We start from the raw sequence: 25,711 nt of genomic DNA, 5'->3' as shown, positions 1-25,711 counted from the left end.
TGTATTTTAAAATACACATAGAAACTCGGATACAATCCTACAGACACGCAGATATACAAGTAGGTATAAAGAAACAAACACATAAACTCAAAATACTGCCAATAGTCCTCAACCTGACTGGCGTTCTACAATTGGCAGTTTCCACAGTCTCTACCTAAACCTCATGGCAAGTCTTGAAAAACAAAGCTACCAATCACACTCGGTAGTTTCACTCTCGTATACAGGTTCGCATCGGGACCCGGATAAGTGTCTCAGCGAAATCTGTCTCCTCTCCTTTTCTGATCCCAAACCGGGAAGCGAAGGCCTTAGAATCGGCTTCGCCTTCCATCATCCTCTTTCCTGGACCTGGACCAGGCTCACTGTAAGCTCCAGTTTCCTTTCAAGCCCTACCCTTCACCACTCCGCTCCACAAGCTGCCCTCTCCCTCCAGACCCCAGGACTCAGTGCCACCCCAAGGGGGTCTGTGGGAGGGATGGGGGTGCTTGGAGCATAAGCAACGTGGGCGGAGGATGTGCGTCACGGGGAGCGTGGGCAGGGGGAGGGCGGGGGCACGAGGAAACCCGGGGCCAGCGCTGGCAGCCCAGACTCCAAAATAACCGGACCAGGGAGTGGGGGAGGGGCCCCACAAACCCCTAAGGGATCCGGAGTACCTCCAAGGGAGGCCATCTAGTTGGACCCTCCACACCAGCAAAGGGCACCATGAGAAAGGGTGTACTCCCTAATATCTCTACTATGTTGGGCGTTTGATAGGATGAAGACAAAAACCTAAGCTATTGAAATCGTTCCTCCTCGATAAAGTACCCATCCCTCTACTGGAAACCGAGAGATTCCCTCGCCAGTCTGGAATGAATCTGGAATGTAGAACCCGCCCCGGCCCACGCCTCCCACGCCCTGCCAGGGCAAGCCACTCACAAGTGCGGAACAGAGGGGCGGAGCTGAGGTTTCAAACTAAAGGGACCATGCCTCTGGCCAGTCCGCCACGTTTCCCACCACCCTTTTCCCCAAGGCCTACACAGCCCCCGCGTGCCCAATCCCCCCCCCTCCTAGCCGTGGGCGTGTGTAATGGGAGCCAGATGGGGCTGGAAGAAACGGAGGGGGTTGGGCTCCTTGAAGCCGTTCTGCATGGTGGGCTGTCTCGTAGACTCATACCTAGCCTCTTGCTCTGTTTCCATCACTCTGTCCTGAGATGTCCGATAACATATGACCCCAGAGAAGGCAGCCGCCTTTCCCTGGCTTTGCCAGGAAAATCGTCCAAACAATAAGGCCTGGGCATCAGAAAATAGGGTGCCACTATAGAGGAAAGCATTGTATCCCCATCCGTGCAAACCCCGACGTGCCTAGTTGATGTTTGAGTAAGTTGTAGTTTCTAGTATAACCCACCTATTAAACTTCGACAACTAGATGCGGGGGCGGGGGCAGGCGACCAAGGTTTCTGAGGGCCGCCTCTTCAAATTACAGCTTTTAGGGCCAGAGAAGGCCGTTGAGACTCCCTAAGGATTCCTGCGCAGCCTGGCGCTCACAGGTTTAACCCTAAACGCGCGTTCTAGGGGAGCCGAGCAGGAGGAACCGCACACCCGAGCCTTCGCCAACTTTTCTCCGCTCACTTCTAGCATTCAAATGAAGGCACAGCGCGGCCGGAGTGTGGGCAACGGGCGTCCGTGTCGTTGTTTAGACGCGTGTGCACGTATGTGCGCTTCAGTGTCTTTGTACACTTGTGCATGGTTGTGAAACTGCACTCTCGGCTTACAGGGGTAGGAGTGGTGCAGGGAGTAGGAATGTAGCCGGCGGGGTGCTCACGTGGGTACGTGGGCGCAGAGAGGGCCGGCTGTGCATCCGGCGTGGGCGGCACGGAGCGACCTGCCCCGCCCGTTGGGTCCCCAAGCTGCCCCCCCTCCACAGCCCGGCCTCGGTCACCTCGGTCCCCAAGTTGGCGCCCAACTCTCGAGTCTCCGCCTCCGCCTCCTGCTCCACACCTCCTCCCCACCCCAAATCCCCTCCTCCCAGTCCCCGCAGCAGCCTCTCGGAGGCCCAGAGGCCTCGGCTCCTACACCCCACCCCCCGCCTCCGGTCCCAGCCCCCGGTTCTGCCCACGCCCTCCTCCCGCCAGCCCGGCAGCCAGCGCAGCGCCCGGCCTCGCTCCCCGTGCGTCCTGCGGGGGAGGAGGCGCGGAGAGGCGGCAAGCGCAGCCGGGGAGGTGGGGGCAGAGGCACACAGAGGCGCGGAGGCTCGGAGAGAGGAGACGTGGAGGGAGGGACGGAGCCTGGACAGCGGTGGACCGGGGACGCGCTCACCAGGCAAAGCGCAGCGCGCAGCAGGCGCCGGGAACGGAGAGGGGAGGCACGGGTGATCTCTGGCCGTCCATGCACAGAGTGCCCTCTCCCACAGCGGAGCAGCCACCTGGCAGAGGAGATAACACTCGCCGGACCCCTCAGCCCAGACTCAAGTTAGTGGGCAAAAGGAGGTGTCGGGGAGTGGAGATGGGTGGAGCTGGACTCGGGAATGGGGTCCGGAGGGTGGAGGTCGAAAAGAGGACGTGGGGAAGCGGCACGGGGGTGGGAGGTGGAGACTGATGGAAAAGGGGGTGAGTGTTCGAATTGCGGGATCTTGGGAGCTAACAAAGACCCGACCAACCTGAATACGATAGAGTACTGCCTCCTTTTCCATTCCAGACTTGCTCAGTGGGCATGACCTGGCAGGTGAGCCCCCTGCAAAGAATGTCCCTAAGCGCCAGGGGAAGCTCCAGACCTTCATCTGACAACAGTGCGAGGGGTGGGGGCGCTTAGCTGGCTCAGTGTGTCACTAGAAGGTAGCGCACCACCCCTAGGTTCGAGAGAAAGTGGTTCATTTGGGTTAAGGGAGCATCTTTGGGGCTTGAGGGGGGTGTGCTTCAGGCGTCCTTTTCCATTAACCGACCACAGCGTCTGGAGGGGTAGTTTCCGTGTGCAGCCCCTTCCTCAAGAGGCCTTCAGCTGCTTCCGCACTGCCTTTAGAAGATTAGTGTGGAAAATAAGGGAGACAAGAGTAGGCGGGAGCCCTCAGGCGGTTTTCGCCCACAGACGCTGCCACTGTAGGAGTGTGTGGGAAGAACGGGCCCAGAGCAGAACAATCGGGGCTTCCCTCCCCCATTGCCTGAGAAGAAGAGAGGGGTTTGCTAAATAGTGGGAAGGGCCGCACAAAAGGAGGGAAGGAAGCAACTGAAGGGTACTGGACAGCCTGGAAAGTTGGGGCAGATACTAGAAGGGTGCAGTAAGTTCTAATCGCAGTAAACTGAGGCAGAGGAGCAAGGGTCCATTAGATTCACCGAAAAGCCAAGGAAGAGGCCACACCCCTCCCTCTCAGATACCTGGACTAGGAGTAGCCCCGGTTTTCTAAGTTAACTTTAATGTGGGATGTAATGCTGAGGCTGCTGAGTTTTTAGGGGGAAAGTAAGGGCTATAACTTGGGTGAAAGTGGGTCTAGTCATTTCAGAGAAGTGCTAGTGGGCCTCGGTGTTCAGGATTGTGCTGCCCCCACCAGAAAGATCAAGAAAAAAGATGAGGTAAGGGTTTCCCCAATAGCTGTAGATAGGGCGCTGGCTTTTGGTGCTTCTGGCTAGTCTGGGACCGCATGGGCATGGTTATGCCTCTGGGCGATGCTCAGTTCCCAAAGTGCTCAGCCTTGGACACTGGGCAGAGAAAACATTCAAAAGAGAGAAGGGACGAGGAGGAGGCAGAAAAGAGAGGACAATTGTTAGTGTGGGTTGGTACCCAGCAGGGGCATTTGTACTCACTGCCTCTCTCCTGCCCTTCCTTCTCAGGGCAAGTGCCCCAACCATGGCACTGCCTCGAACACTGGGTGAGCTGCAGCTGTATCGGGTCCTGCAGCGTGCCAACCTCCTTTCCTACTATGAGACCTTCATCCAGCAGGGAGGGGACGATGTGCAGCAGCTGTGTGAAGCGGGTGAGGAGGAGTTCCTGGAAATCATGGCGCTTGTGGGCATGGCCACCAAACCACTCCATGTCCGACGACTACAGAAGGCTCTGAGAGAATGGGCCACCAACCCAGGGCTCTTCAGCCAGCCAGTGCCTGCCGTACCTGTCTCCAGCATCCCACTTTTCAAGATCTCTGAGACAGCTGGTACCCGGAAAGGGAGCATGAGCAATGGGCATGGCAGCCCAGGCGAAAAGGCAGGCAGTGCCCGAAGTTTCAGCCCCAAGAGTCCCCTTGAACTTGGAGAGAAGCTGTCACCACTGCCTGGAGGACCTGGGGCAGGGGATCCCCGAATCTGGCCAGGCCAGAGCACTCCAGAATCCGATGTTGGAGCAGGAGGAGAAGAGGAGGCTGGGTCACCCCCTTTCTCCCCACCTGCAGGGGGAGGAGTCCCTGAGGGGACTGGGGCTGGGGGGATGGCTGCAGGTGGGACTGGGGGTGTCCCAGATCGCCTGGAACCAGAGATGGTACGGATGGTGGTGGAGAGTGTGGAGCGGATCTTCCGGAGTTTCCCCAGGGGTGATGCTGGAGAGGTCACATCCCTGCTGAAGCTCAATAAGAAGTTGGCACGGAGTGTGGGCCACATCTTTGAGATGGATGACAATGACAGCCAGAAAGAAGAAGAAATCCGAAAGTACAGCATCATCTATGGCCGCTTGGATTCCAAACGGCGGGAGGGCAAGCAACTCAGCTTGCATGAGGTGAGGCCTGGGTTCTCAGGACCGCCCTTAACTCCTGGGGTTCAGTCCATTTGCCTCTGAGAATTCTTGCCTTCTCAAACTCTGGACCATTGTCCCCTTGGCCACTCAAGTTCCCCACACACACCCAGCCCCAGCTGCTGCTTTGCCTCCATCAGCTGAAGGGGAAGCCGAGAGAGCAGTGAGCCCAACTGCTCAGCCCTGTGCTGTCGAAGTCCCCCTAGAAATAAAGGAGGCCCTGGTCAGGATGCTAGGAGTCCCTCCTTCTAAACTCAGGAAGTTTCTGGGTTTATTTAAAGCAAGCATCCTTTGGATGGCCTCCCTTGGTGGTGAAGGGGTGAAAGAGAGGGAGAATCGGGGTTCACACTGGCTGCCCTCTTGCCACAGCTCACCATCAATGAGGCTGCTGCCCAGTTCTGCATGAGAGACAACACGCTTTTACTTCGAAGGGTGGAACTCTTCTCCCTGTCCCGCCAAGTAGCCCGAGAGAGCACCTATCTTTCCTCCTTGAAGGGATCCAGGTGAGACCCCCTTTCCCTGGGCCACCTCTGGTTGGAATCCTGCCAAGGACCTGGCTGTCTCCCCACTCCCGGCTCAGGCAGTTCTAGGCCTGCTTTCCGCCCACCTGCATGTCTTCCTCTTGCCAAGTCAACTTGTCTGAGGCCTGCTCTTTACTCCCAACCCCCCACAATAACAGAGATACCTGTCCAGCCCACTTCTTCGTGGAGTTTTTAAGTAATGCATGTTTCCTGGACAGATTGTGTGCCCTGTGTGTTCTGGGCCCTAAGCCCACCACCTTCCTTATTCTCCTAGGCTTCACTCTGAAGAATTAGGAGGCCCGCCACTGAAGAAACTGAAACAAGAGGTATGGTTTGGGAGGTAGAAGGGACAGGAAAGGACAGCCTACCACAACCACTGCCTTGCTAGGTCCTCATTTCCCAATTTTGGGCATCCACAGGTTGGGGAACAGAGTCATACTGAAATCCAGCAGCCTCCCCCAGGCCCCGAGTCCTATGCACCCCCATACCGCCCCAGCCTAGAGGAGGACAGCGCCAGTCTGTCTGGGGAGAGCCTAGATGGCCACTTGCAGGGTGAGTGCCTTTCATCTCTTTGGGGAGGAGGTGGGAGTGGGCGGGTGGGTTGCAGGAGTGAGCCAGGAGTCAACTGCCTGGAACAGGGCTGGGAGGTCTGGCTGGATGGGGGCAGAAGAGCCTATGGGAATGACTTGTCGGTTGAGGGTGGGTACCGTTGGCGGCAGCCCCTGACCTGACCAGTGCCCATGCCCACAGCTGTGGGGTCGTGCCCAAGGCTGACGCCGCCCCCTGCTGACCTGCCCCTGGCATTGCCAGCGCATGGGCTATGGAGCCGCCACATCCTGCAGCAGACACTGATGGATGAGGGGCTGCGGCTCGCCCGCCTCGTCTCCCATGATCGCGTGGGCCGCCTCAGCCCCTGTGTGCCTGCAAAGCCGCCTCTCGCAGGTGAGGCAGCCAGCAGTGCTGTCCCTAAACACCCCAGCTACTCAGGCCCACACAAGGGTCCTCATTTTCTAGGACCAGAGGGGAGGAAGAGGGATCCTATACGCCTGTCAGAACAGTAGAGGGGCTCCAAGCTAGCCAGACCTTGAGCAGGGGGCAAGCTACTGCCGGGTTGTTTCCAATGGGGAGGGTCTGACCCAGGTGGGGAATCTTTGATGGGGGAGAGCAGGGAACAGAATGAGGGGTGAAGGTGAACAGTAGAGTCAGCAGTAAGGGAAGCCTGGCTAGAACTGCCTAATGCAGGGGGGTGGAGTCGCGGGGAGTTGTGGGGATAGGGTTCCCCAGCTTGGAAGCCAAGGAGCCCAAAGCTGGGTGCTTTGTGTGTGGATAGGAAAGGAGTGGGCCGGCGGAGGGCCGGGCAGCCGCTGGGCTGAGAGTGACGCAGCAGACAAAGCCACCAACCCTGGCTTGGTATTTTTAAACTGTGCGTGGGTGGGAAGTGGGGGCGGGGACTGGAGGGGGGGCTTTTCTTGAGGGAGAAGCTGGGAGTCTAGCTTCCTGTGTTTCCCCTGATTTGGCTACCAAAAAACTGGGGAGGGGGGTTATTTGTAGGATGGGTGAGGCCTGGGAGGGGATCAGAGATGAGTGGGGGTGGCTGAGCCTGGGGAGGGGGAGGGGGAGAGGTCAGAGCCAAGCCGCCCCCGCAGCTCCTGACAGAACCAGAAATTCCAGCAGAGCAGAGGCGGGTGAGACACAGAGAGAGAGACACACAGAGACAGAGAGCTACACACAACCAAAATAGGAGGGGGAGCTGCATACACTTGGGTATGGAACCCCCATACACACGCAGTGGGCAGGAGGCAGTAATTGAGTAAATGGAGCGGTCTTCGTATTTTCCTGTGCCTGGCCTCACTCAGAACAACTCTTTGGCTCAGTCACCATCCTTGTCTCCTAACTTAGACCTTTTTCTTACAGAATTCGAGGAAGGCTTGCTGGACCGCTGCCCAGCCCCAGGACCTCATCCCGCTCTGGTGGAGGGTCGCAGGAGCAGCGTGAAAGTGGAGGCAGAGGCCAGCCGGCAGTGAAAGTGGGGATGTCTCAGACCCAGGACCCCAGGCTTCTGGCTCACTTAGACCCCCCACATTGTCCATCCTCGAACTCCAGTCACCGCCCTAGAAGGATCCTTCTGCTGCCCTTCTGCCCCATGGGCACAGGACTATGGGGCTTCAAGCAATAACAAGCAGGGGCCTGGCCAGAGGACACTAGAAGGGTGCAAGGTGCGCCCTCACCCGGCTCAGGGGCACGGACTTTGCCTCCAGCCTGCTGGGGCTCTTCCTTCCCTCACCACACACACCCATTCTCCAGGTGGCCGCCAGTGGAACGAGCAGCTGGACTCAGCTTGGACGTGGGGAAAGAACTTCCTGGGAAGGTCTAGCAACCGGAAACGGCACCGTTTGCCCGGAGACTTGGGGCCTGGGAAAGCTGGGTCTCCCCTCCCCTCCCCATTTTTTGTGCTTCTAGTTTGTTTCTTTAATTTAACAAGTGCTGCGGTTTGCCCACACCCCCCCCCCCGTTGTCATCGCCCCTCTACCTCTCCCAGCTGTGAGGTTCCCCACAGTCCCCTCCACCGGCCCCTTAGAGGCCTGGGTTGGACCCTGGGTCTCCTCAGGCCGGCAGGACTGCAGCGCCTGTCAGACTCCTAGAAAAGTGTCTTTCTTTTCAGATTGTGTACAGTAGATTATTTATTTTGTTATTTTGGAATAAAATTTATTTTATGGCTTAGGATCCATGACCCCCGCTACCCCCCTCCAGTGAGGGAAAAGGGAGCGCATGAGATGTGAGAGTGGAGAGAAGCCGGCAGTGGACAGAAAAATACGAGAAACAGCAGCTAGGGCCCCCAAAGCCCGGGGCGTTACACAGCAAGCCCTGTACCACTCAGTCCTTGGGCCCTAGGAAACACAGGAAGCATTAAGTCACCAAGGCTATATGCACGTCAGAGCCACATAGTTACACCCTAAATGGCGTTGGGGTACTCTTATTACAGTGTCTCAGCTTTTCAAATACGTGTCGTTGCACAGGCAAAAGCAGAGATATGTGTTCTGTGTGGCCATATAGTTCATGTGTGACATTTATAGGTTAACATGTTGTAGGTAAACATTGGCACGGCTACACACAAGCTTAGCTCTTGTGAGGCAGTCCTAACTGGCACAGAGCTTCTTTTTTTTGGCAAGAATTTGGAGCTTTGGAGGAACTTGATTTTTAATCTGAGCAAAATCCATACCAGTAGCCCGATACCTACACCCTCTTTTTCCTCCCACCCAGGGTCTCCTGAACCCCTGTTTCAGTGCCCTAGGTCTATGCCCCCTGTCCATGGCACAGAGTCTATGTGTTTCTGCATGTATGTTCCAGGCCCTAGCTCAACACAGGAGCCCTTGGTGCTTGCCTAGTCCCCTCCTGCTCAGTGTGCTCTGGTCCTTGTGTGTGTGTGTTGTGATGCAGGCACACAGGTGCCTGTTACCACATTAGAGCCTGAACATCCCTTTGGCCCTTGTGCTGGAAAAGGGGCCCTGATGTGGCAGGAAGGACAGAGTGCAGTGGTTCCATGCGCCGTGTCTTCCCCCAGCCAGCTCTTTCCTCCTGACCAAGGAACAGCTGGAGACGGGAGGCACCCGCACGAGCAGGTGTCAGAGCAGGTCCATAGAAGAGGCTCTGTGTCCGGGCTCCTCCAGCTGGGATCACCAACTGGGGTTGGTCCTTAGGTCCATGTGGGACATTGAGATCCCAGACTGCCCATAAGGAGATGGTTGCAGGAGGGGCTGGGCCCCCAAGGATCCTCCTCCTGCCTCCCCTTGGCCCTCCAGGAGCAGCTTGTTGAGGTCCTGTTCAGTGGGAGGCAGCAGGGGAGGGAACATGTCTTCACGGACCCTGCAAGGAGGAGGGAAAAGTAGTGGAGCAGGCACAGCACCCGTCCTCCCAGCCCTCACTCTCAGGCTCCCACTCACCAGGGGCCCTGGGGAAAACCTCCCACAGACTGAGTTAGGCAGCCGTCTTCTGCCATGGTCACATCCGGGCAGAGCAAGGGTTCGGGGCTGGATACAGCCTGCTCCTGGGACTGGCACTGCAGCAGGCCCCTACCAGGGGTCAGAAGAGACCATTAGGAGGGGTAGGCATCCCAGCATGGGGATGATGGGGTCAGGAGAGGTCACTTACTGGGGGTGAGGCTGGTCAAAGGGTAAGCTCATCTGGCTCATGTTGGGGGGCATTTGCAGGTGAGGCCTGGAAGCAGGAAGGAAAGAGGGAGAATATTGCAAAATCAGGAGACAAGGCGCTGGGCCTTCTCCTGACTTAGCATTTCACTGACCAGCATTCCCTCAGCAAGGCACTTCTGTGCTTCCTGGATCGCATTTCTCCCCAGAAAAATGGAAAAATCGTGTGTGTATGGTCAATTTCCACTGTTCCTTTTGTTTTGTTTTGTTGTTTTAGTTTTCTCTTTTTTCTTTTGTTTTTTTGAGACAGGGTTTCCCTGTGTTACACACTAGCTGTCCTGGAACTAGCTCTTGTAGACTAGGCTGGCCTCGAACTCACAGAGATCCAACTGTCTCTGCCTCCCAAGTGCTGGGATTAAAGGCATGTGTCACTGTGGCCCAGCCTGTTTGTTTGTTTTCAAGACAGGGTTTCTCTGTGTCACCCTGGCTGTCCTGGAACTTGCTCTGTCAAAATGGCTGGCTTTGAACTCAGAGATTCACGTGTCTCTGCCTCCCAAGTGCTGGGATTAATGGCATGCACCACCACCACCTGGCCCAATGTTTCTTTTTTTTTTGTTGTTTTTTTTTTTGTTTTTCGAGACAGGATTTCTCTGTGGTTTTGGAGTCTGTCCTGGAACTAGCTCTTGTATACCAGGCTGGTCTCGAACTCACAGAGATCCGCCTGCCTCTGCTTCCCAAGTGCTGGGATTAAAGGCGTGCGCCACCACCGCCCGGCTCCAATGTTTCTTTAGACTGAACTATGGCTCAATTTCCTAGGCCTACTCCACATCAACTCCCAGGAAGACAGAAAAGCCCTTCACTAAGAGCTGATTAAGCAACTTAATGCTTCTTGGGGAAGAGAAAGGTCTAGGCCATTTCAAAGATCATGAAGATTAACAAAAATCATCACAACTCCTGGCATGCAGCTTAGTGGCGGAGCACACACTCTGCATGGGGCATGTGTTCAGTCCTGAGCCCTGAGCTCAGCCCCCCCCCTCCCCGCCGCGGCACAAATGCCAAGCAAACACACAGCACGTAAGGTACAGTAAATCTCACAGGCAGGAGAGGTTCGCTAACCGTGTTCGCTACAAACTCTCAGCTCAGCCTCACACATTATGAACTCATGGGATCATAACAATAAGTGTATTCCCTTGTGCAACAGAGAATGTCATTACTATCATCCTCGCCGAGGGCTAGGTAACCTATACAAAGTCAGCAAAGCCGGAACTCAAACCCCAGCGATCTGAATCTTAGGCATCACTGCCATGGACGCACAAAGGCTGGGATCAGCCAGTGCTGCCGTTCCCACATAAGCCTCACCACCCACTGCTTGTGATCATATGCTGCCCACCTCATCCTCCCCAGGCTGTGACTTACTCCGGAAAGGCTGGAAGTACGTTATTGATTGACTCTTCTATGGGGAGGCTTTGAAATGAGTGGATGGGATGAGACGGTGGAGGGTACCTGAGGAAAGAAAGCAGACTGACCCAAGTCCTTCCCCTGGCAAGCCCACACCCCGTCTCTCCTCTGAAAGTCAGCCCCCTCCTTGTCTCTCAGCCTCCTTACCCCATATCTGGGTTGAGTTGCATGGTGTTATCAGGGGCCATTCCAAGATCATACGGGGGCACCATGGTGGGCATCTGGGGCTCTGGCGTAGGAAGAGGCTGGTCCCTAAAAGAGAAGGAAGTACATGTGACTGACAAAGGCCACTCCCTTCCTGCAGGTAAGTACCAGCCCCCAGTCCCCACCCACAATCCACACCATCACACTCACCTTTCCACAGTCATCTTGATGGCCGTCGAGACGTAGCCCCTCCCGTCCTTCCCCATCTGCTCGGCTGTGGTGGGAAGGAAAGGGGAACTGAGGTGCACCCAACTCTCGAGGAGGTGGGGAAGAGGAAGGTTGATGGATAGGTGGAGGTGGGGCTACAGAATGGGAGGGAAGACAGGGATGACACGACACGTAGCAGTCAGGGAGGAAGTGGGTGGCGGGGGAATCAGAATGGCCCGCTCACGCTTATAGTGGCTCCGGAAAGCCTCATCCTTGGGTTTCTTGGGGTAGAGGTTTTTTAGCTGAGCAAGATCCCGGATTCGGTCCCCCAGTGAACGAATGGACAGGTCTTTAGCAGAAAATGGCTGGATGTTCTCTATCTGTGGGGAGCCTACAAGAGGAGTAAGACCCTAAGGACTCCTATGTCCCAACTTCTCTTTCCCCCAGCCCACACAAGACCCAGTCACAGTCCACCAAGGATGGCACGTGAGAGAAGGCCTAAGGTGCAAGTCTTGCATGAAGGAGACCCATTCATCTCCATTGCTATGGGAGTTGAAGGTTAGACCACAGAAGGAGGATAAGGAGTCAGACCTAAGGAAGAACTTCCTAAAGATCGGGTGGATGTCAGGATAGCCAGGGCTGGCTGTGGGGACTCACCGTCTTGACCCCGGATGACGTGCGCGATGGTGATGCCCCCGATCTCAGAGTCACTAAAGCGGAGGAGGAAAGTTCCATCTGGCTCGTTGAGGAGAAGACTTGTGACATACTGCTTGCTAATAAAGCCGATGATCAGCCTGGGCAGAGTGAAGGAGGAGACATGGATGTGGACACCGGGTGCAGAGAAGGAGCTGCGGGCACAGGTGCAGGGCCACCTGGGGCCAAGGACTCACCGGTCTGACCAATAGCTCCGGAGACAGCGTTTAGTCAGGTCTAGCACACCATCAAACCACTGCCAAAAAGTGAAGCCACGGCCCAACAGGATCTCCTGAAGGGTGGAGCATAGCAGATGTGAGCGGGGGAGGGGCCAAGCTGGAGCAAGCACAGAGCTGAGAGTGTGAGTCAATGGTTGAGGACCAAAGAGGACCCCTAAGGCCCATCAATGGCGACCACTTACCTTGACTACATCAGGCATTCCTTTGGGCTTTTCTGTATAGTAATTTATTTGGATATAACAATAATTCTGGATATAGCATAACAAGCACAACAACTAAATGGATGCCGAGAAGGGTAAGTGACTTCCCGGGGTCCACACTGAAGGACAGAGCGGAGATTCAAGTCAAGCAGTCTAGCATAGGAGCCCCTCCTAATCACTGTGCTAAACTCTGTCTTCAGGGCTGTCCTGCTGTCCTGTTCCCTTCAGTAATGCATTCTCTGGTCACGTGAGCTTCTCCCCCCCCCCTCCATTTTTTGTTTGTTTGTTTGTTTGAAAGAGGAAAGACCTAAAGTGGGATCCAGGGGAAGTCACTGTCCACGAGAAGCAGGCGAGTTTAGCATTCTTTTGGTGGCTGTGCTTAGTGACCACCAAGGGCAGAGACAAGCGCTCCTTTCTCTGTGCTCTTGACTGACTCAGTCCCCAGCCACTATATTTTGGAGACAGAAAAACACAGGAGCTAATATGAAAGGTAAAAATACAGGGCTCAGTGGATGGTGGTGGTGCACGCCTTTAATCCCAGCACTCAGGAGGCAGAGGCAGGTGGGTCTCTGTGAGTTCGAGGCCAGCCTGGTCTACAAAGCAAGTTCCAGGGCAGGTTCCAAAGCTACACAGAGAAACCTTGTCTCAAAACAAAAACAAAAATAAGATAGAAAGAAAGAAAGAAAGAAAGAAAGAAAGAAGAAATGCAGGACTCCCCTTGAGCATGGTGACTCATTCAATAAATTTTTGTACCTAGGAGGCTAAGACTGGAGGAACTTGAGGTCAAGGCCAGCCTGGGCTACACAGTGAGTTTGAGATTAGCCTGAGCTACATAGTAGCAAGACCTTAACTCAAAAGAAACCTGGGTTTCCACCTTAGTGTGTCTCTTGCTATGAGACCTGAACAAACTATGGGACCTCACTAAGCACGGACTCATCATCTGTGAAAGACATAGAGATAACACCTCCCTACGCGAAAGGGATGTTGGGCAGATTAAGGTAGTTAACATACATAGTGTGAACCCATGCCCGGCATGTAGTAAGCTGCCAGCACACGGCAGCAGTTCTGCCGCACAGAGTCTTGTACGATTTCACCCACGTTTTGCAATAGACTATTTTCCTAATGGGTCAAAGTCACTTTTCAAGGCAGAGTTCTGTTTGCACAAAACAGGACTGAGTCATACAAATTACTGAAAAAAAAAAAAAAAAAAAAAAAGGACAAGGCCCCCAGACCAAAACTGAGGGATGTCAGAGAATGCCACAGAATGGGAAGTTCTCTCTCTGGGCCACATGATGGTAGCACCATGAAGACCCTAAAAGTCTGTCCCTGTGTGGAGGCTAGGGAGGTCTTGAGTGCCCGAAAGATGAAAAACTTGGGGTAGGAAATTGAAAGGACAGGGAAATGACCTTGTTGAACTGTGACCAAGACACACAACGGTGCTGGAAGGCCTCCATGCTGAGGCTGTTGTCATTGAAGATCTTCTGGGCCAGGAAGAGGAAGTGTTCTGGTAACAGCCCCCGGTTGGTCCCCACCTCAGCCATGAACTTGAGGTTCAGAGTTTCACACATTTTCTCCCAGGGCACTCTTTCAGCTACCACAAAAGGCACGCGGTCCTGGGTAAAAGAAGGAGAGAGGGGGCATGGCCAGTCCTCCCCTGGTGGCCTCCGTTCTTCCCAGTTCCCTGAGCGGTGGCGGCAGTGCTGTTCAAGTTGGCTCACAAACAGGGGTTTCTCAGCGGCTGTTTGTGGTGCCCTGGCCTCATGGCTGTATGTACAACCAGCATGGAAAGATGTCGGAAGCACAGAAGCAGACCCACCAGAAAGACATGCCTTCCACTCACCAGCCCAGGACGGCTCCATCTTACTGCATAAGAACCCACCCTGCCCCATGTCCCACTCTGAGTCTGCTTACCACCTCAGAGAAGGCATTGTCCCACAAGATGGTGGCTTTGGCATTATTGTCTTGGTTGCCGTGGACAATGACCACCAAGGGCAGAGACAGGGCCTAAGGGGTAGGGAGAAAAGTTTATCCTTAGTGGAGACAGAGTGTCCTCAAAGAGCAGTGTGTCACTCCAGTACACTGGGGAGTTCACGTGACATAGTTAAAGGCTGGTGGACATCACTGGACACTTGCTCAATGAGGACAGCAGTGTAGAGAAGCAGTTACAAGTCAATGTGACAAAGTCAGACTTTCAAATACCAATCCCAGTGCCTAGAAGCTGTGTGACCTGAGCAAACTACCGAATCCATGACCCAATGTCATCATCTGTAAATCATGGCTAATAGAACCTATCTTAAACTGCTCTCTAGAAATACGTCCTGGTTGGGTTTTTGTTGGCACAAGCTAGAGTTATCTGAGAAGAGGGAAGCACGGTTGAGAAGATGCCTCTATAAGGCTGGTTTGTAGGCAAGCCTGCGGAGCACATTCTTAATCAGTGATTAACGTCAGAGGGCCTAGCTCATTGTAAGTGGAGCCACACCTGGGCAGGTAGTCTTGGTGTATAGAAGCAGGTTGAGCAAGCCATGAGAAACAAGCCAGTAAGCAGCATTCTCCCATGGCCTCTGCTTCAGTTCCTGACTCAAGGTTCCTGCCCTGCTTGAGTTCCTGTCTGACTTCCCACAGTGATGGACACTACCTGGAAAAGTAAAGTGTAATAAGCCTTTTCCTCCCCAAGTTGCTTTAGGCCATGGTCTTTATCACAGTAATAGTAACCCTAAGACAAAACCAGCAGATCGTGCATGCTTGGATATCACTGGAAATAGTGCCCTGTTCTATAACAAGTTGTTGGCAAATGTGCATGTGTATGTGAAAAAGTGTGTGCTTGTGATCTCCATTTGCACATAAAACACGGGTAAGAGTTACAGAGGTTGGAGTTCTGGCATTAGGGCTACAATCCTGGCTTTTGGGAGGCTGAGGCAGGGTCTTCAGTTTAATGCCAACCTGGACTACAGAAGAAGACAGACAGACAGGAAGGAAGGAAGGAGGGTGGCAGGGAGGGGGAAGATAGGAAAGGAGTGAAGTAAAATAAAACGAGAAAAAGAGATGAGGGTCAGTAGGAGGGCCCAATGGGTAAAAAGTGTTTGCAGCACAAGCCTGGTGCCCCGTTAGATCTCCAGAACCCCCAGAACCCACATAAAAGTAGAAGGGTTGTCCTCTGATCTCCCCATGTGCTCTGTGACATGGACATGCTACCCCCTCAATAACGATGATAATAATATTTAAAGAAGAGTCTAAAGGCAACATAGGCTACATCATGATACCCTGCCTCAACAAGGTGAGCAAAACAAACAAAAGCCTTGGTTGCTACACAGGCTGTTCCCTGGATGCACCCTCCAGGTCTCTTTTCTCTCAGCTCTGTTTGACCCCAGCGTATTATCCCAGAAACAGGAGATATGGGACCCGGGGCTCTAGCAGGTCCCAGGCTGCAGCAGGCTGGGTCAGAGCTCACCTGCAGCTGGATGAGGAGCTTGTTGGGGCCCAGCGTGAAGCTGGTGGAGAAGAGCACAGCACACTTCTCTTCCGTCACAGACTCCGTGCCCTTCCGCTCACAGCGCTTGATTTTCTTCAGGAGCTGCCAGGGTGAGGAGAAGGGAGAACAGGGAGGGTGAGAGGCAAAGGCTCTGTGGGCTTCCTTTCTGGACCCTCGACATCCTTCCCAAAGAGAGCCACACACAGGCGAGGGTACCTCTCCTGTCCCCCAGGGCCTCTCACCAGGTTCTTGAACAGGGCTGAGCAACAGTTCCCGGGAATGCTGTTCTCCAGAGGCACCGTGTTGTTCATGATCTCCCCCGTGCTCTCCCTGCCGGGGGTCAGAGTAGGAAGAGCCTGGCCTGTGGTGAGGAGCTAGGCTCTACAGGGGATGTGCTGACCACTGCTTCGCTGGCCCTGGCTCTCTATGTCCTCTCTCTCTCTCTCTCTCTCTCTCTCTCCTCTCTCTCTCTCTCTCTGTGTGTGTGTGTGTGTGTGTTTATGTGTCTGTGTGCATGTATGTATATTGCTAGTACCTTGTATATTGCCCAGTACCTTGGCAGGCTAAACACCCATCCTACCACTGATCTACACCACCCTATGTGTTTTTAACTTTTATTATTACCGCTGTTGCTACTGTACATGGGCAAGGTGCGGGGTGCATTCATACTGAAGCCAATTCTCTCCTCCCACCTTTACATACACTCTAGCAGTCAAATGAGTGTCATCGGGCTCACGCAGCAACCCCCACTGTGCCATCTTGCTGGCCTCCCTCTTGGCTTTTAAGGAGAGAAGTCTCCATCTTGGTCAAATCCTGATGACTATTCTTAACAGAGATACCCTTCCCTTCCTCTGCCTTTACTAGTCCAAGTTCAGAGACTCCACACCCCAAAGGTCTCTTTCCCTCAGCTCCACCCTTTATGAAGCCAGCCTCCTCTGACCTTTATCACACACACACACACACACACACACACACCCAGGCCTTCTCCAACCAAGGCCAGCCTTCACTTACACTCCAGTCCCAGGCCCCTGTGGCAGGCTTAGTTCTCTGGCCTGCTTCTCTGTCACCATGTCAGCCCTGACCAGGGGAGGCTTGGCTGAGGTCCCCAGGAGCTGCATACCCAGCAGGAACCGAACTCCAGCCTGGAACTTAGTTTGTGTCTTCAGAACCTGGGGGGGCTGCTTCTCCACCAGGAAAGAACTGGAAGGGTGAGGAGGAGAGTGTTAGGGCCTGGGTCCCCTCCAGGTGGCCTCCTTCATTTCCTGGCGTCTGCTTACAGCAGGGGCTATCGTGTCTACCTGGTCACAAGTGCTCGCAGGACTTCATCCAGTCGGCTTAGCAGCGACGCCCTCGTCTTGGGCTCAAGTTCCCCGCTGGCTGCCCCAACCTCCTGCTGCAGCTGGGAGTAGATTTCCACGAGGCTTTCACACCTGTGTCAGGGAGCACAGAATTCAGGCTGTTTTCTTCAGCCTAAACCCAGGAGAACACAGGATATTGTGTAGGCAGACTCAGACTGAGCTGTAGGCACGTGGACTCAAGGGGGTTCTAGGACCTATCTTGGCTTCCACGAGGTGCCCACTGTCAAGACCTAGAGTCCCTGTGGAGAGCCCAGCAGCCTCTTCCTACAGTTCCAGTACATCTTACAGTGTAAAACACTGTCTTACACTTAAAAACAAGCATACATAAGCTGGGTGGCGGTGGCACATGCCTTTAATCCCAGCACTCAGGAGGCAGAGGCAGGCAGATCTCTGAGTTTGAGGCCATCCTGGTCTACAAAGCAAGTTCCAGAACAGTCAGGACTACACAGAGAAGCCCTGTTTCAAAAAACCAAAACAAAACATACAAACATACAAGCCAGCCCCCTCACTCTTCTGAACATGGACCTGAAGAGAGAAATGATGGCAGACTCTCTCTCTATTTGTGTCTCCTCAACTGAGCTGTGTGTGAAGGATCTTTGTGGACAGCAACCACACACAGTCTTGAGTTCAGTTCCTGCAGGAACTGACTTCTGTGGGTCTTGGCCTCCTTCAAAGCCACTGTCCTCAGTCCCCTCTCCCTCACACCTGTGTACCACCCTGCAGAGACAATGGTACCCACCTCAGCATGCTCCCACCCCAGCAGCCCTGCCCTCACCTTTTCTGCAGCCCTGTGAGGCTCTCCTCAAAGGGTGTACCATTCCCTGCCAGCTGCTGCTGCCGCTTCCAAATCTGGATCCTTTTCAGCACCAGGGCCTGGGTGGCCTCCAGGTCCCCCACAGTCCCCTGCAGCATTGTGGCTAGGTCCTAACAGCAGAAAGGAGCCTGAGCCAGGGCCACACGTTACCTCCTCCCGGTCCCCTCCCACATTCAGTTCGTGTCTGTCAACTCGATCCTTCCAGCTCACATGAACCTCAGTGTCCACCTGCCCGTCCGTTACTCACCTCCCTTGGGCCAGTGCCATTGGCAGGAGTTTCTATCAAGCTGTGCAGAGACACTGAGAGCAGAGGCAGAAATCAGGGGGATAAGATGAATGGAGGTTCACGCAAGGCAGAGGTCCAAGAAAAGATCACTTCTCAACCCTCCCCAAACTCCTCCGGAATCCAGGCCTTGGACCCACCTTGTCCAGCCTTGGTTCCTTGCTGCAGAGTTTCTCGGAGAAGGCGGGTCTCCCTTACTCGGTGCTGAAGCCTCCCTAGGGCTGTGGTAAACTTGAGTTCTTCCTGCCTCTGGTGGAAGGGCACCGGCAGGTGGCGGAACTGCATGGGAGGAGCAGATGTCAAGAGGTGAGCCGCTCTGCCTATTCCTCTGCACCCCATCTACCGCTCCTCGGACCTCCTTAGGGTAAGACCATTCTCCTGGCAGAACTACTTTCTTAACCCTTGCTCCATCTCTCTAAACTTGGTTTGGGGTTCACTCTAACCGCAGGTTATCCTGGGCCTAGACCATGGAGTCTTTTCTGAGTTTAAATTCTTCCTAGGTTTTCATGGCTTGGGCTAGGATCCACGGGTCCAGGAATCAAGGGGTGGAAAGGGGGTGATTTCACCCACTATCACTCCTAGTGACCCACTGGACACATTCTTGCTTCCTGTCCCTGCAACATTAAGTTCTGCTGGCCTAGAAGTCTTAGTTCCAGACGGGGGAGCGCTCCTGCCAGGAGACATAACAAACATTCCATTGAAGCAGAAGCTCAGACTTCCCCTGGTCACTTTGTGCTTCTGATACCTCTAAGTCAACAGGAGTAACAGTGTTCGGAGGGGATTACCAGGGGAAAACTGGACTGCCTCTCCATAGTGGATGTAAGAGAGATTATGTCTGGAGTGCAGGAAATCCTTCAGGGCATCTCTTGGTGCTACCGTGTCCTGTGATTAAGGTCAATGGGAAACTACAGCCTAATCCCGGCAGGGTAACAAAGGACACAGACCTGTCAGGAATGAAGGCGTGGGTCACTCCTGCAGGAAAAGAGCCAAGACCTGCTGAGGTGCTTACAGAGGGTGGAGGAAATACAGAGTGGGTAGTAGAGGAAGGTAGTTATAAATATTAGCTAAGGGGCTGGAGAAATGGCTCAGTAGTTAAGAGCACTGGCTGCTTTTCCAGAGGACCCTGGTTCAATTCCCAGCACCCATATGGCAGCTCACACCTGCCTATAACTCCACTTCCAGGAGATCTGACACCGTCACACAGACACACATATAGGTAAATCACAAATGCATATAAAATAAAAATAAACACATTATTAAAAATAAATAAATAAGGCCAGACAGTGGAGGTGTACACCTTTAATCTCTATGAGTTCGAGGCCAGCCTGGTCTACAGAGCAAGTTCCAGGACAGTCAGAGCTACACAAAGAAACCCCCATCTCAAAAAAAGAGAGAGAGAGAGTGATAATATCAGTGGTTATGATATTTAAGCTTGAGATATTAAAAGAATGTCCCTCAAGGGACACTGCTACCTATTTTAAATATATAATGTGTTTGTGGTTGTATGTGGGATAGTTATACCGTGTTAGGCATAATTATGACCTGGGTTATTGTTTTCTTTGGAAATTAAGCATGACCTAAGGAGATATGACTATGTATCAATTTAACAATGGGTGATGGCTAGTCTTGGTTGTCAATTTGACTATATCTGGAATTAACTAAAACCCAAGTGGCTAGGTACACCCGTGAAGGATTTTTCTTTTTCTCTTTTTCCCTTTCTTTCTTCCTTCCTTTCTTTCTTCCTTTTTTTCTTAGCTTTTTCAGATGGGGTTTCTGTGTAGCTCTGTTGGAATTCACTCTGTAGACCAGGCTGGCCTCAAACTCCGAGATCTGCCTGTCACTGCCTCCCAAGTGTTTATGTTAGGAAAGATAAAACATTTAATCCAGATCTTTTGAGGTGGGATGACCCACCTTTAATCTGGGCCACTCCTGCTGGTAGCCTACATAAAGGACATGGAAGGAGGAAGCTTGCCTCTTTGCCTGCGTGCTCTTGATCTCCCTTGCCAGTCTACTCCTTCCCTGGCATTAGGGCCTACTTCAAGATTCCAGAGTATACTGAAGACCAGATGAGACATCTAACTTTATGGACTGAACAACTAGTAGATTCTTGAACCTTCCATTGGTAGACAGCCATTGTTAAACTAGTTGGACCACAATTCGTAAACCGTGTATATACACAATACATATTTATATGTATATAAATATGCACATGTGTATATATATATATACATGCATGCAAATACACATATTCATTCTGTAAGTTCTCTTCCTCCAGAGAACCCCGACTAATACAAATGGGAAGCGGGGTATCACAATACCTCTTCTATAACAGCTTTTTTCTCCCCTTGAAGTATTTGTCTCATGGTGGCCACAAGCTTCAGAGGGTCCCTCTGATAGATGCTCTATAGAATTGAAAGGGATTAGCAGTTAGCCTTACTCTTATACATGCCCTCCCCAGTTCCTTGTCCCCATTCATGGATACACTGGCAGGGACCATAACTGTAGACTCTCAAGCATCAAACATTTGCATGCTCTAAGAACCGATTTGCATGCCAGCTAGCGCCCAACCACAAGAGTACCATTTGCTTTCAACATCTCCCATCCAAGCAGTTTTCTTCCTGTACCCAGTGCTCACTCCAGCTCTACCTTGATCCCACCCCAACCTTTTCCCTTCCCCTCTTGTCCTACCTCCAGGGTACTGATGTGCTGCAAAATGGTGCTTCCTTTCCCCTGCTCCCCTGCAGAGGTCTGAAGTTGCTGGACAGTGGCTGAAAGCAGGGCACTAGCCATGTTGTAGCAGAAGGCATCTGAACCAACCAGGAACTCCCTGTGGGGACATCATCTATCTCAAGCCAGGGCTTCCTCGGTGCTTCTGAGCCTCCATTCTATAGCGAAGAACCCAATGGTTCTTTCCCCTTCTCCATCCTCACCAGACAGTTTTCTGCAGCTGTCCCCCCTGCCTCCTGCTCCCACTCTATGCTGGCTCCACGCCAAGTCTAGGCTATTACCTATACACTAATGAGTCCTCAGTCCTGAATTCCATCAGGAAGGGCTCTGAAGAGAGGGACGATACATAAGGGACTCACCAGGGCTGCTTCTCCAGCCATTCAGCCAGGAGATGCCGAAGGTGTTGGGGAAAGTCAACGTAGAGTCGTTGTAGTTTTTCTGGGGACATCTTAGAAACCAGACCCCACAGAGACATGATCTGGGGTGTGCAAGGTGCCTGGGAGAGAAGAGCAAGGCCATTCAAAGAGGCCCCCAGAAACTCAGCGTAGCTTCTGGGGCATTCACAGCTCTTCCACATGGATGGTCCGGACAAGAACTTCCTTCAGTTTTGCTGGGCCTAGAACTGTGCATCTTTCCAGAGCTTAGATTCATTCTGGTTTCTCAGGGTCAAGTCCCAGAGTTGAGTGAGGATGTGGGGCATCACAATCCTTCTCCCGGACAGCCTTTTTCTTCTCCCATCATTTGGTCATACCCACTGCCAGGGCACCTTAAGCCACGGGCTCCCTTGACCAAAGCCTGAAACAGGGCAATACTTTCCGTGATAGACATGGGCAAGCTGAAGAAAATACAGCCAGAAGGGCGAGGTGACAAGAGGACACGAGACAGAGGAGAAAGAGCAGACTCAGGGAAGACAGGACCTGCTCTGGATCTGGGGGTAAAAAGACTACACTCTAAGGATCTTGGTCATGAAATATGAGGGCTGAATGCACAAAGCACTTTCTAGACTTTTGTTGTAAGAAATCTAGCTCTGTGGACCAGTTTGTTCTTGAGCGCCTGAGCTCAAGGAACCCTTTCCCCTCGGCCCCTCACGTACCGGGATTGCAGGTACACACCTCCATGCCTTTGCTGTTTCTAAACATTTGAAAGCGCTAACAATTTTGATTCTAGGGGTGCTGTGAGCAAACTCGGGGCCTTGTATGTGCTAAGCAAGTGATCTGAGTACATCAAAGGACCTTCCTATGTAGGCCAGGCCTCAAACTCAGAGAAATCTGCCTGCCACTGCCTCCTGGGTACTGGAGTAAAGGTGTGTGCCATAAGATCCTCTGGTCTCTACGTCCCAAATGCGAGGGCTACTGACATGCACCACTGCACTTGACTCCTAGTTTTTAATCATGTGACACTAGTGTCCGGAAGGGACACTCCAAGACATCATCTGGATACTCGAGACCATGGATAGGGCCTAAAACAGCATGTAACATCTACTCTTGTATCTATTATATTTTCTCCCATATATATCTACACAAAGTTTAATACATAAGTTGGATAAAGAAATTAACAGCAGCAATAGAATAAACTTACAGCATACTATAATAAAAGTTGTTTAAAAGTCATGAATTGCTTTTTCTGGTATTTTCCATTTCATATTCTCAGAGTGTGGCTTACTGCAGATAACTAAAACCACAGAGAGCAAACCCCTAGGGAGAGAGGGGTGCAAAGCACAGCCAAAGGCAAGCATGGACGGCAGCAAGTCCACTGGGTCCTCTCCCTTTTGCCCTTCCTCCCGACCCCAAAGGGGCCCGTGGAAAACTTTCAAAATTCTAAGGCCCTAGGAAGCAACCTGAAAGACTCTGCCATGGGAAGTCGCCTGCCTAGCATTTGTAAAATGTCTGAAAGTTCAACGCCCAACACTGCAAAAATCACCAACTTGATAACGACAATGACGGTAGAGCGGCAATGTCTAATATTTATTTTGCACTATTCCATAGATATATCATACTCAACACATTAGTTCATTGGAACCTCACAACCGTGTGTGTGTGTGTGTGTGTGTGTGTGTGTGCGAACACATGTATGCACATGCGTGTGTGTTAGGAAAGAAGCCCAGGGCCTCATGCATGCTACACAAATGCTCTATCCCTGAGCTACATCCCTGTCCCCTTCCAACAATTGTTTTAGTTTTTTATTATCTAATGTTAATGGGAGTTTTGCCTGCACGTATGTATGCCTCTGGAACTGGAGTTATACACAGCTGTGAGCTGCCATGTATGCCTGAATCAAACTCAGGTCCTTGGGGAGAGCAGCCAATGCTCTTAACTACTGAGCCATCTCTCCAGCCCTATTTTAAAGTGTGAAATTACCCCTTTTCCTAGATGAAGAAACTAAGGCTCAGGAGGTTATTCAACTTGGCCAAGGCCACTGGACAAGGAGCTGGTGATTGGGCTCAGGATCTCCGTAAGGATCAAGCACTACACTGTGCTGTTAGGATTCCTTCCGGCTCAGAAGCCCAATCACCTCAAGAAAATAGAGAGGGTAGGAAGAATGGGAAGGGGAACAGGAAGAGGGAGAGTGGAGAAACAGCAGGGTTGGCCGACCTGGAGGGAAGAGTTAGGCAACCAGAGAACCAAACACCAGAGGAAGAGGAGAGAAAAGGGAGAGAGGAGGTAGGCACAGGCAGAGAGAGCTAGCTCCCTACTTTCCCAGGGGCCTCAGAGTGGGCTGGGTAGACCAGTGGTTTCCCAGGGGGCTCTCAGTTCGCATTCTCGTAGTGTCCTCTCAGAGAGGAAGAGGAGGAGGAAGAAGAATGGAAACTCCCTGGGTGTCCCCAAGTCCCCCTGCTGTTTGAACCTCTCAACTCCCCCGGGGCTTCCAGATGGAAGACAAAGAGGCCCCTTCTCAGGACGTTGCTACCCCTAAACATCTTGTTTCTCTCTCTCCGACTCCAAGAGCTCTCACCACCGCTCAGGGTCCTCCACCAGAGACTTTCTGTTCTAAAACTGTCTACCCCTTTGGGTGGGGCATCCTGAAGAATACCATACAGCTTATTCTCAAATTCAAGGAAGAATTCTGTCTTCCTCCCAGTCTCTGGAGTGCTCTGATTCCAGACCTTTGGCCCAATCCTTATCCTCCTGGGGACTGGGGACCTCCAAGCCACAAACAGCTCCCATTTTCTCTAAATCCCCTTGCAGAATGATTCAAGTCTCAACCTCCTCCCTCCCCAGACACCATGTAGCCATGTTTCTCCCCTGCGCACCCAGTTACGGTACGGGGTCTACAGGAGGGGCCTGGACACTGACACCGTTTGCGTTCAGTCCCCTACAGAGGGAAGGAAGGAAGGCGGAGCCACACTGCAAGAGGCGGGGCCAGCGTTCCCTTCCAGCCCCCCCCCCCCCCCCCCCCCGTAGGGGAAGCCCGACAGCCCAGAAGCTTCTTCATAAGCTTGGTAGCCCAATTCCTTCCCTGTCCCCTTTTCCCCTGCATTCCGAGTCCGCCGACCGTGGAACTCCAATAGCAAAAGTCAAGGTTTTCTCTGAGTTGCCCAATGTGTGTTTGTGGCGGTGGCGGTGGCAGTGGGGGCGGGAAAGGGCGCGAGGAGGTGGAGCCAGGTCAGCACGAGGAGGGTTAACCCCCGGCCGGCCGCCCTCCCACGGGGAAATCTCAGTGTTTTTTGCAGCCAAGCGAGCCGTGTGAGGGGGAAATTCCCCCTCCTCTGGGGCACCATGAGGTCTGCATCTGGGTCTCGCTCATCCTCCAGCCACACCCTGAACAGGAACCTTTAGCGGGCAGCAGCTAGGGCTTGAACAGGCTCGGGGCCCAGGAGCATCAACTTCTAGGGAGGGGCAGCCACGTTCCCCCCCACCCAGAGGGCCCTCCTTCCCCTCTGCTCCGCGACTTTCCACGTCTCAGGAGGTGCAGGGCTGAGCGTTGGGGAAAGTGACGTGACGCGCTGGGGAGGGGAGTGTGGAGGCCTGTACCCACCCGAGTCCTTCGAAAGTTGGAAACTGCCGGAACCCGGTGCTACCAGCCACTAACACCAGCAAACGATTTCCAGGGGACCAAGCGCCCCGCCCAGGGGAGGATCCCGAGAGGCCCCGAAAATCCATCCCTCACGTTTAGTCAAAGGTCCCCCCACCTTCCTCGCCCGCAGACATCCCCCTCACCTTGGCAGCCCCTCTGCTATCTTCTCCCTCTCTCAGCGGGCACTGCCAGGCCCCATGGATCTGTAGCGCTGTCCAGCGGGTCCTGGGCTGGCCCTAAAAACTCAATGTGTACACACACAAACACACGCACGCAGGCACTCGGATCCCGGCCTTCCTCTTCACTGTAAACCCTGGCTGCCCCGGCCTGCTGTTTCCGGCTTCTCTGCCTGCCCAGGTCCCTCCCTGGAGCTCTGACGACACAGAGAAGAGAAAGTGGGCTGGAGGAGGAAGAGGAAGAAAGTGGGGTGAACATGTATGCCTCCCGGTGCCCGGTGGGGAAGCACGTAGAGGGGAGGGCATAGCTGGAGTTCCACTGAGTCACGCTGGTAGGAGGCTGACCTTCACGTACTCTAGCCCCCTGAACAGTGATCCATTTTTTCCTCTGGAGAGTCACCTAATAGCTGGGAGAGGCGTGCCACCCTAAACTGCCTAGCTATCACACAAACTTTCTCCGGGTCTGAGGTTGGGGCCCCTGGGGACTGGGCATCTGGTCCCACTGGGCTGTGCGCTCCCTCCAGTGGAGGACCCTGAGAAGCAGCCCGGAGCCTGAGGCCCCGAAGAACTAGGTTCAC

The 25,711-nt window shown here is 53.4% G+C and overlaps 2 protein-coding genes across 5 annotated transcripts; one reads left to right on the top strand and one right to left on the bottom strand.

Moving 5' to 3' along the window:
• The first annotated feature begins 1,642 nt into the window (after positions 1-1,642).
• On the top strand, positions 1,643-7,930 carry Nab2 (NGFI-A binding protein 2). 4 transcript variants are annotated; one of them, XM_041668494.1, is made up of 7 exons: positions 1,644-2,443; positions 3,906-4,670; positions 5,055-5,188; positions 5,481-5,532; positions 5,626-5,758; positions 5,957-6,148; positions 7,121-7,930. In XM_041668494.1, exons 2-7 carry the CDS (start codon positions 3,963-3,965, stop codon positions 7,228-7,230), a joined length of 1,329 nt encoding a protein of 442 aa, XP_041524428.1. In that variant the 5' UTR covers positions 1,644-2,443; positions 3,906-3,962; the 3' UTR covers positions 7,231-7,930. The 4 variants fall into 4 exon arrangements, with proteins under 4 accessions (XP_041524418.1, XP_041524428.1, XP_041524438.1 ...); XM_041668504.1 differs by having other exon boundaries at positions 3,903-4,670; XM_041668474.1 differs by having other exon boundaries at positions 1,645-2,443; positions 3,797-4,670.
• On the bottom strand, positions 7,870-25,337 carry Stat6 (signal transducer and activator of transcription 6). Its single transcript, XM_041668463.1, has 22 exons — positions 25,101-25,337; positions 21,303-21,439; positions 20,905-21,043; positions 20,535-20,618; positions 18,357-18,495; positions 18,181-18,233; positions 17,895-18,043; positions 17,060-17,191; positions 16,773-16,961; positions 16,004-16,091; positions 15,741-15,863; positions 14,204-14,296; positions 13,699-13,905; positions 12,051-12,145; positions 11,818-11,954; positions 11,405-11,551; positions 11,164-11,227; positions 10,957-11,061; positions 10,768-10,854; positions 9,356-9,421; positions 9,148-9,276; positions 7,870-9,070 (listed from the first exon to the last, which is right to left on the bottom strand). The coding sequence occupies exons 2-22, from the start codon at positions 21,416-21,418 to the stop codon at positions 8,881-8,883; spliced, it is 2,532 nt and encodes an 843-aa protein (XP_041524397.1). The 5' UTR covers positions 21,419-21,439; positions 25,101-25,337; the 3' UTR covers positions 7,870-8,880.
• Positions 25,338-25,711: the final 374 nt, after the last annotated feature.

Source organism: Microtus oregoni, unplaced genomic scaffold, assembly GCF_018167655.1.
Source record: "Microtus oregoni isolate MIOR12 unplaced genomic scaffold, Mior012 000001F_ref0000356, whole genome shotgun sequence".
Classification (NCBI taxonomy): domain Eukaryota; kingdom Metazoa; phylum Chordata; class Mammalia; order Rodentia; family Cricetidae; genus Microtus; species Microtus oregoni.
This window is presented reverse-complemented; position numbering and strand designations above follow the sequence as displayed.

What these genes read in the sequence shown, in the direction of transcription:
- Stat6 (XM_041668463.1), bottom strand. Translation starts at nt 21,418, where the DNA reads ATGTCTCTGTGGGGTCTGGTTTCTAAGATGTCCCCAGAAAAACTACAA. An exon ending in CAGGGGCCTGGGACTGGAGT is followed by an intron (nt 16,092 to 16,772) that starts GTAAGTGAAGGC and finishes GACCCCCGGCAG; the next exon opens with GGAGAGCACGGGGGAGATCA. An exon ending in CAGCCCTGTTCAAGAACCTG is followed by an intron (nt 15,864 to 16,003) that starts GTGAGAGGCCCT and finishes TCACCCTGGCAG; the next exon opens with CTCCTGAAGAAAATCAAGCG.
- Nab2 (XM_041668474.1), top strand. Translation starts at nt 2,361, where the DNA reads ATGCACAGAGTGCCCTCTCCCACAGCGGAGCAGCCACCTGGCAGAGGA. An exon ending in TGAAGAAACTGAAACAAGAG is followed by an intron (nt 5,533 to 5,625) that starts GTATGGTTTGGG and finishes GGGCATCCACAG; the next exon opens with GTTGGGGAACAGAGTCATAC. An exon ending in CCTAGATGGCCACTTGCAGG is followed by an intron (nt 5,759 to 5,956) that starts GTGAGTGCCTTT and finishes CCATGCCCACAG; the next exon opens with CTGTGGGGTCGTGCCCAAGG.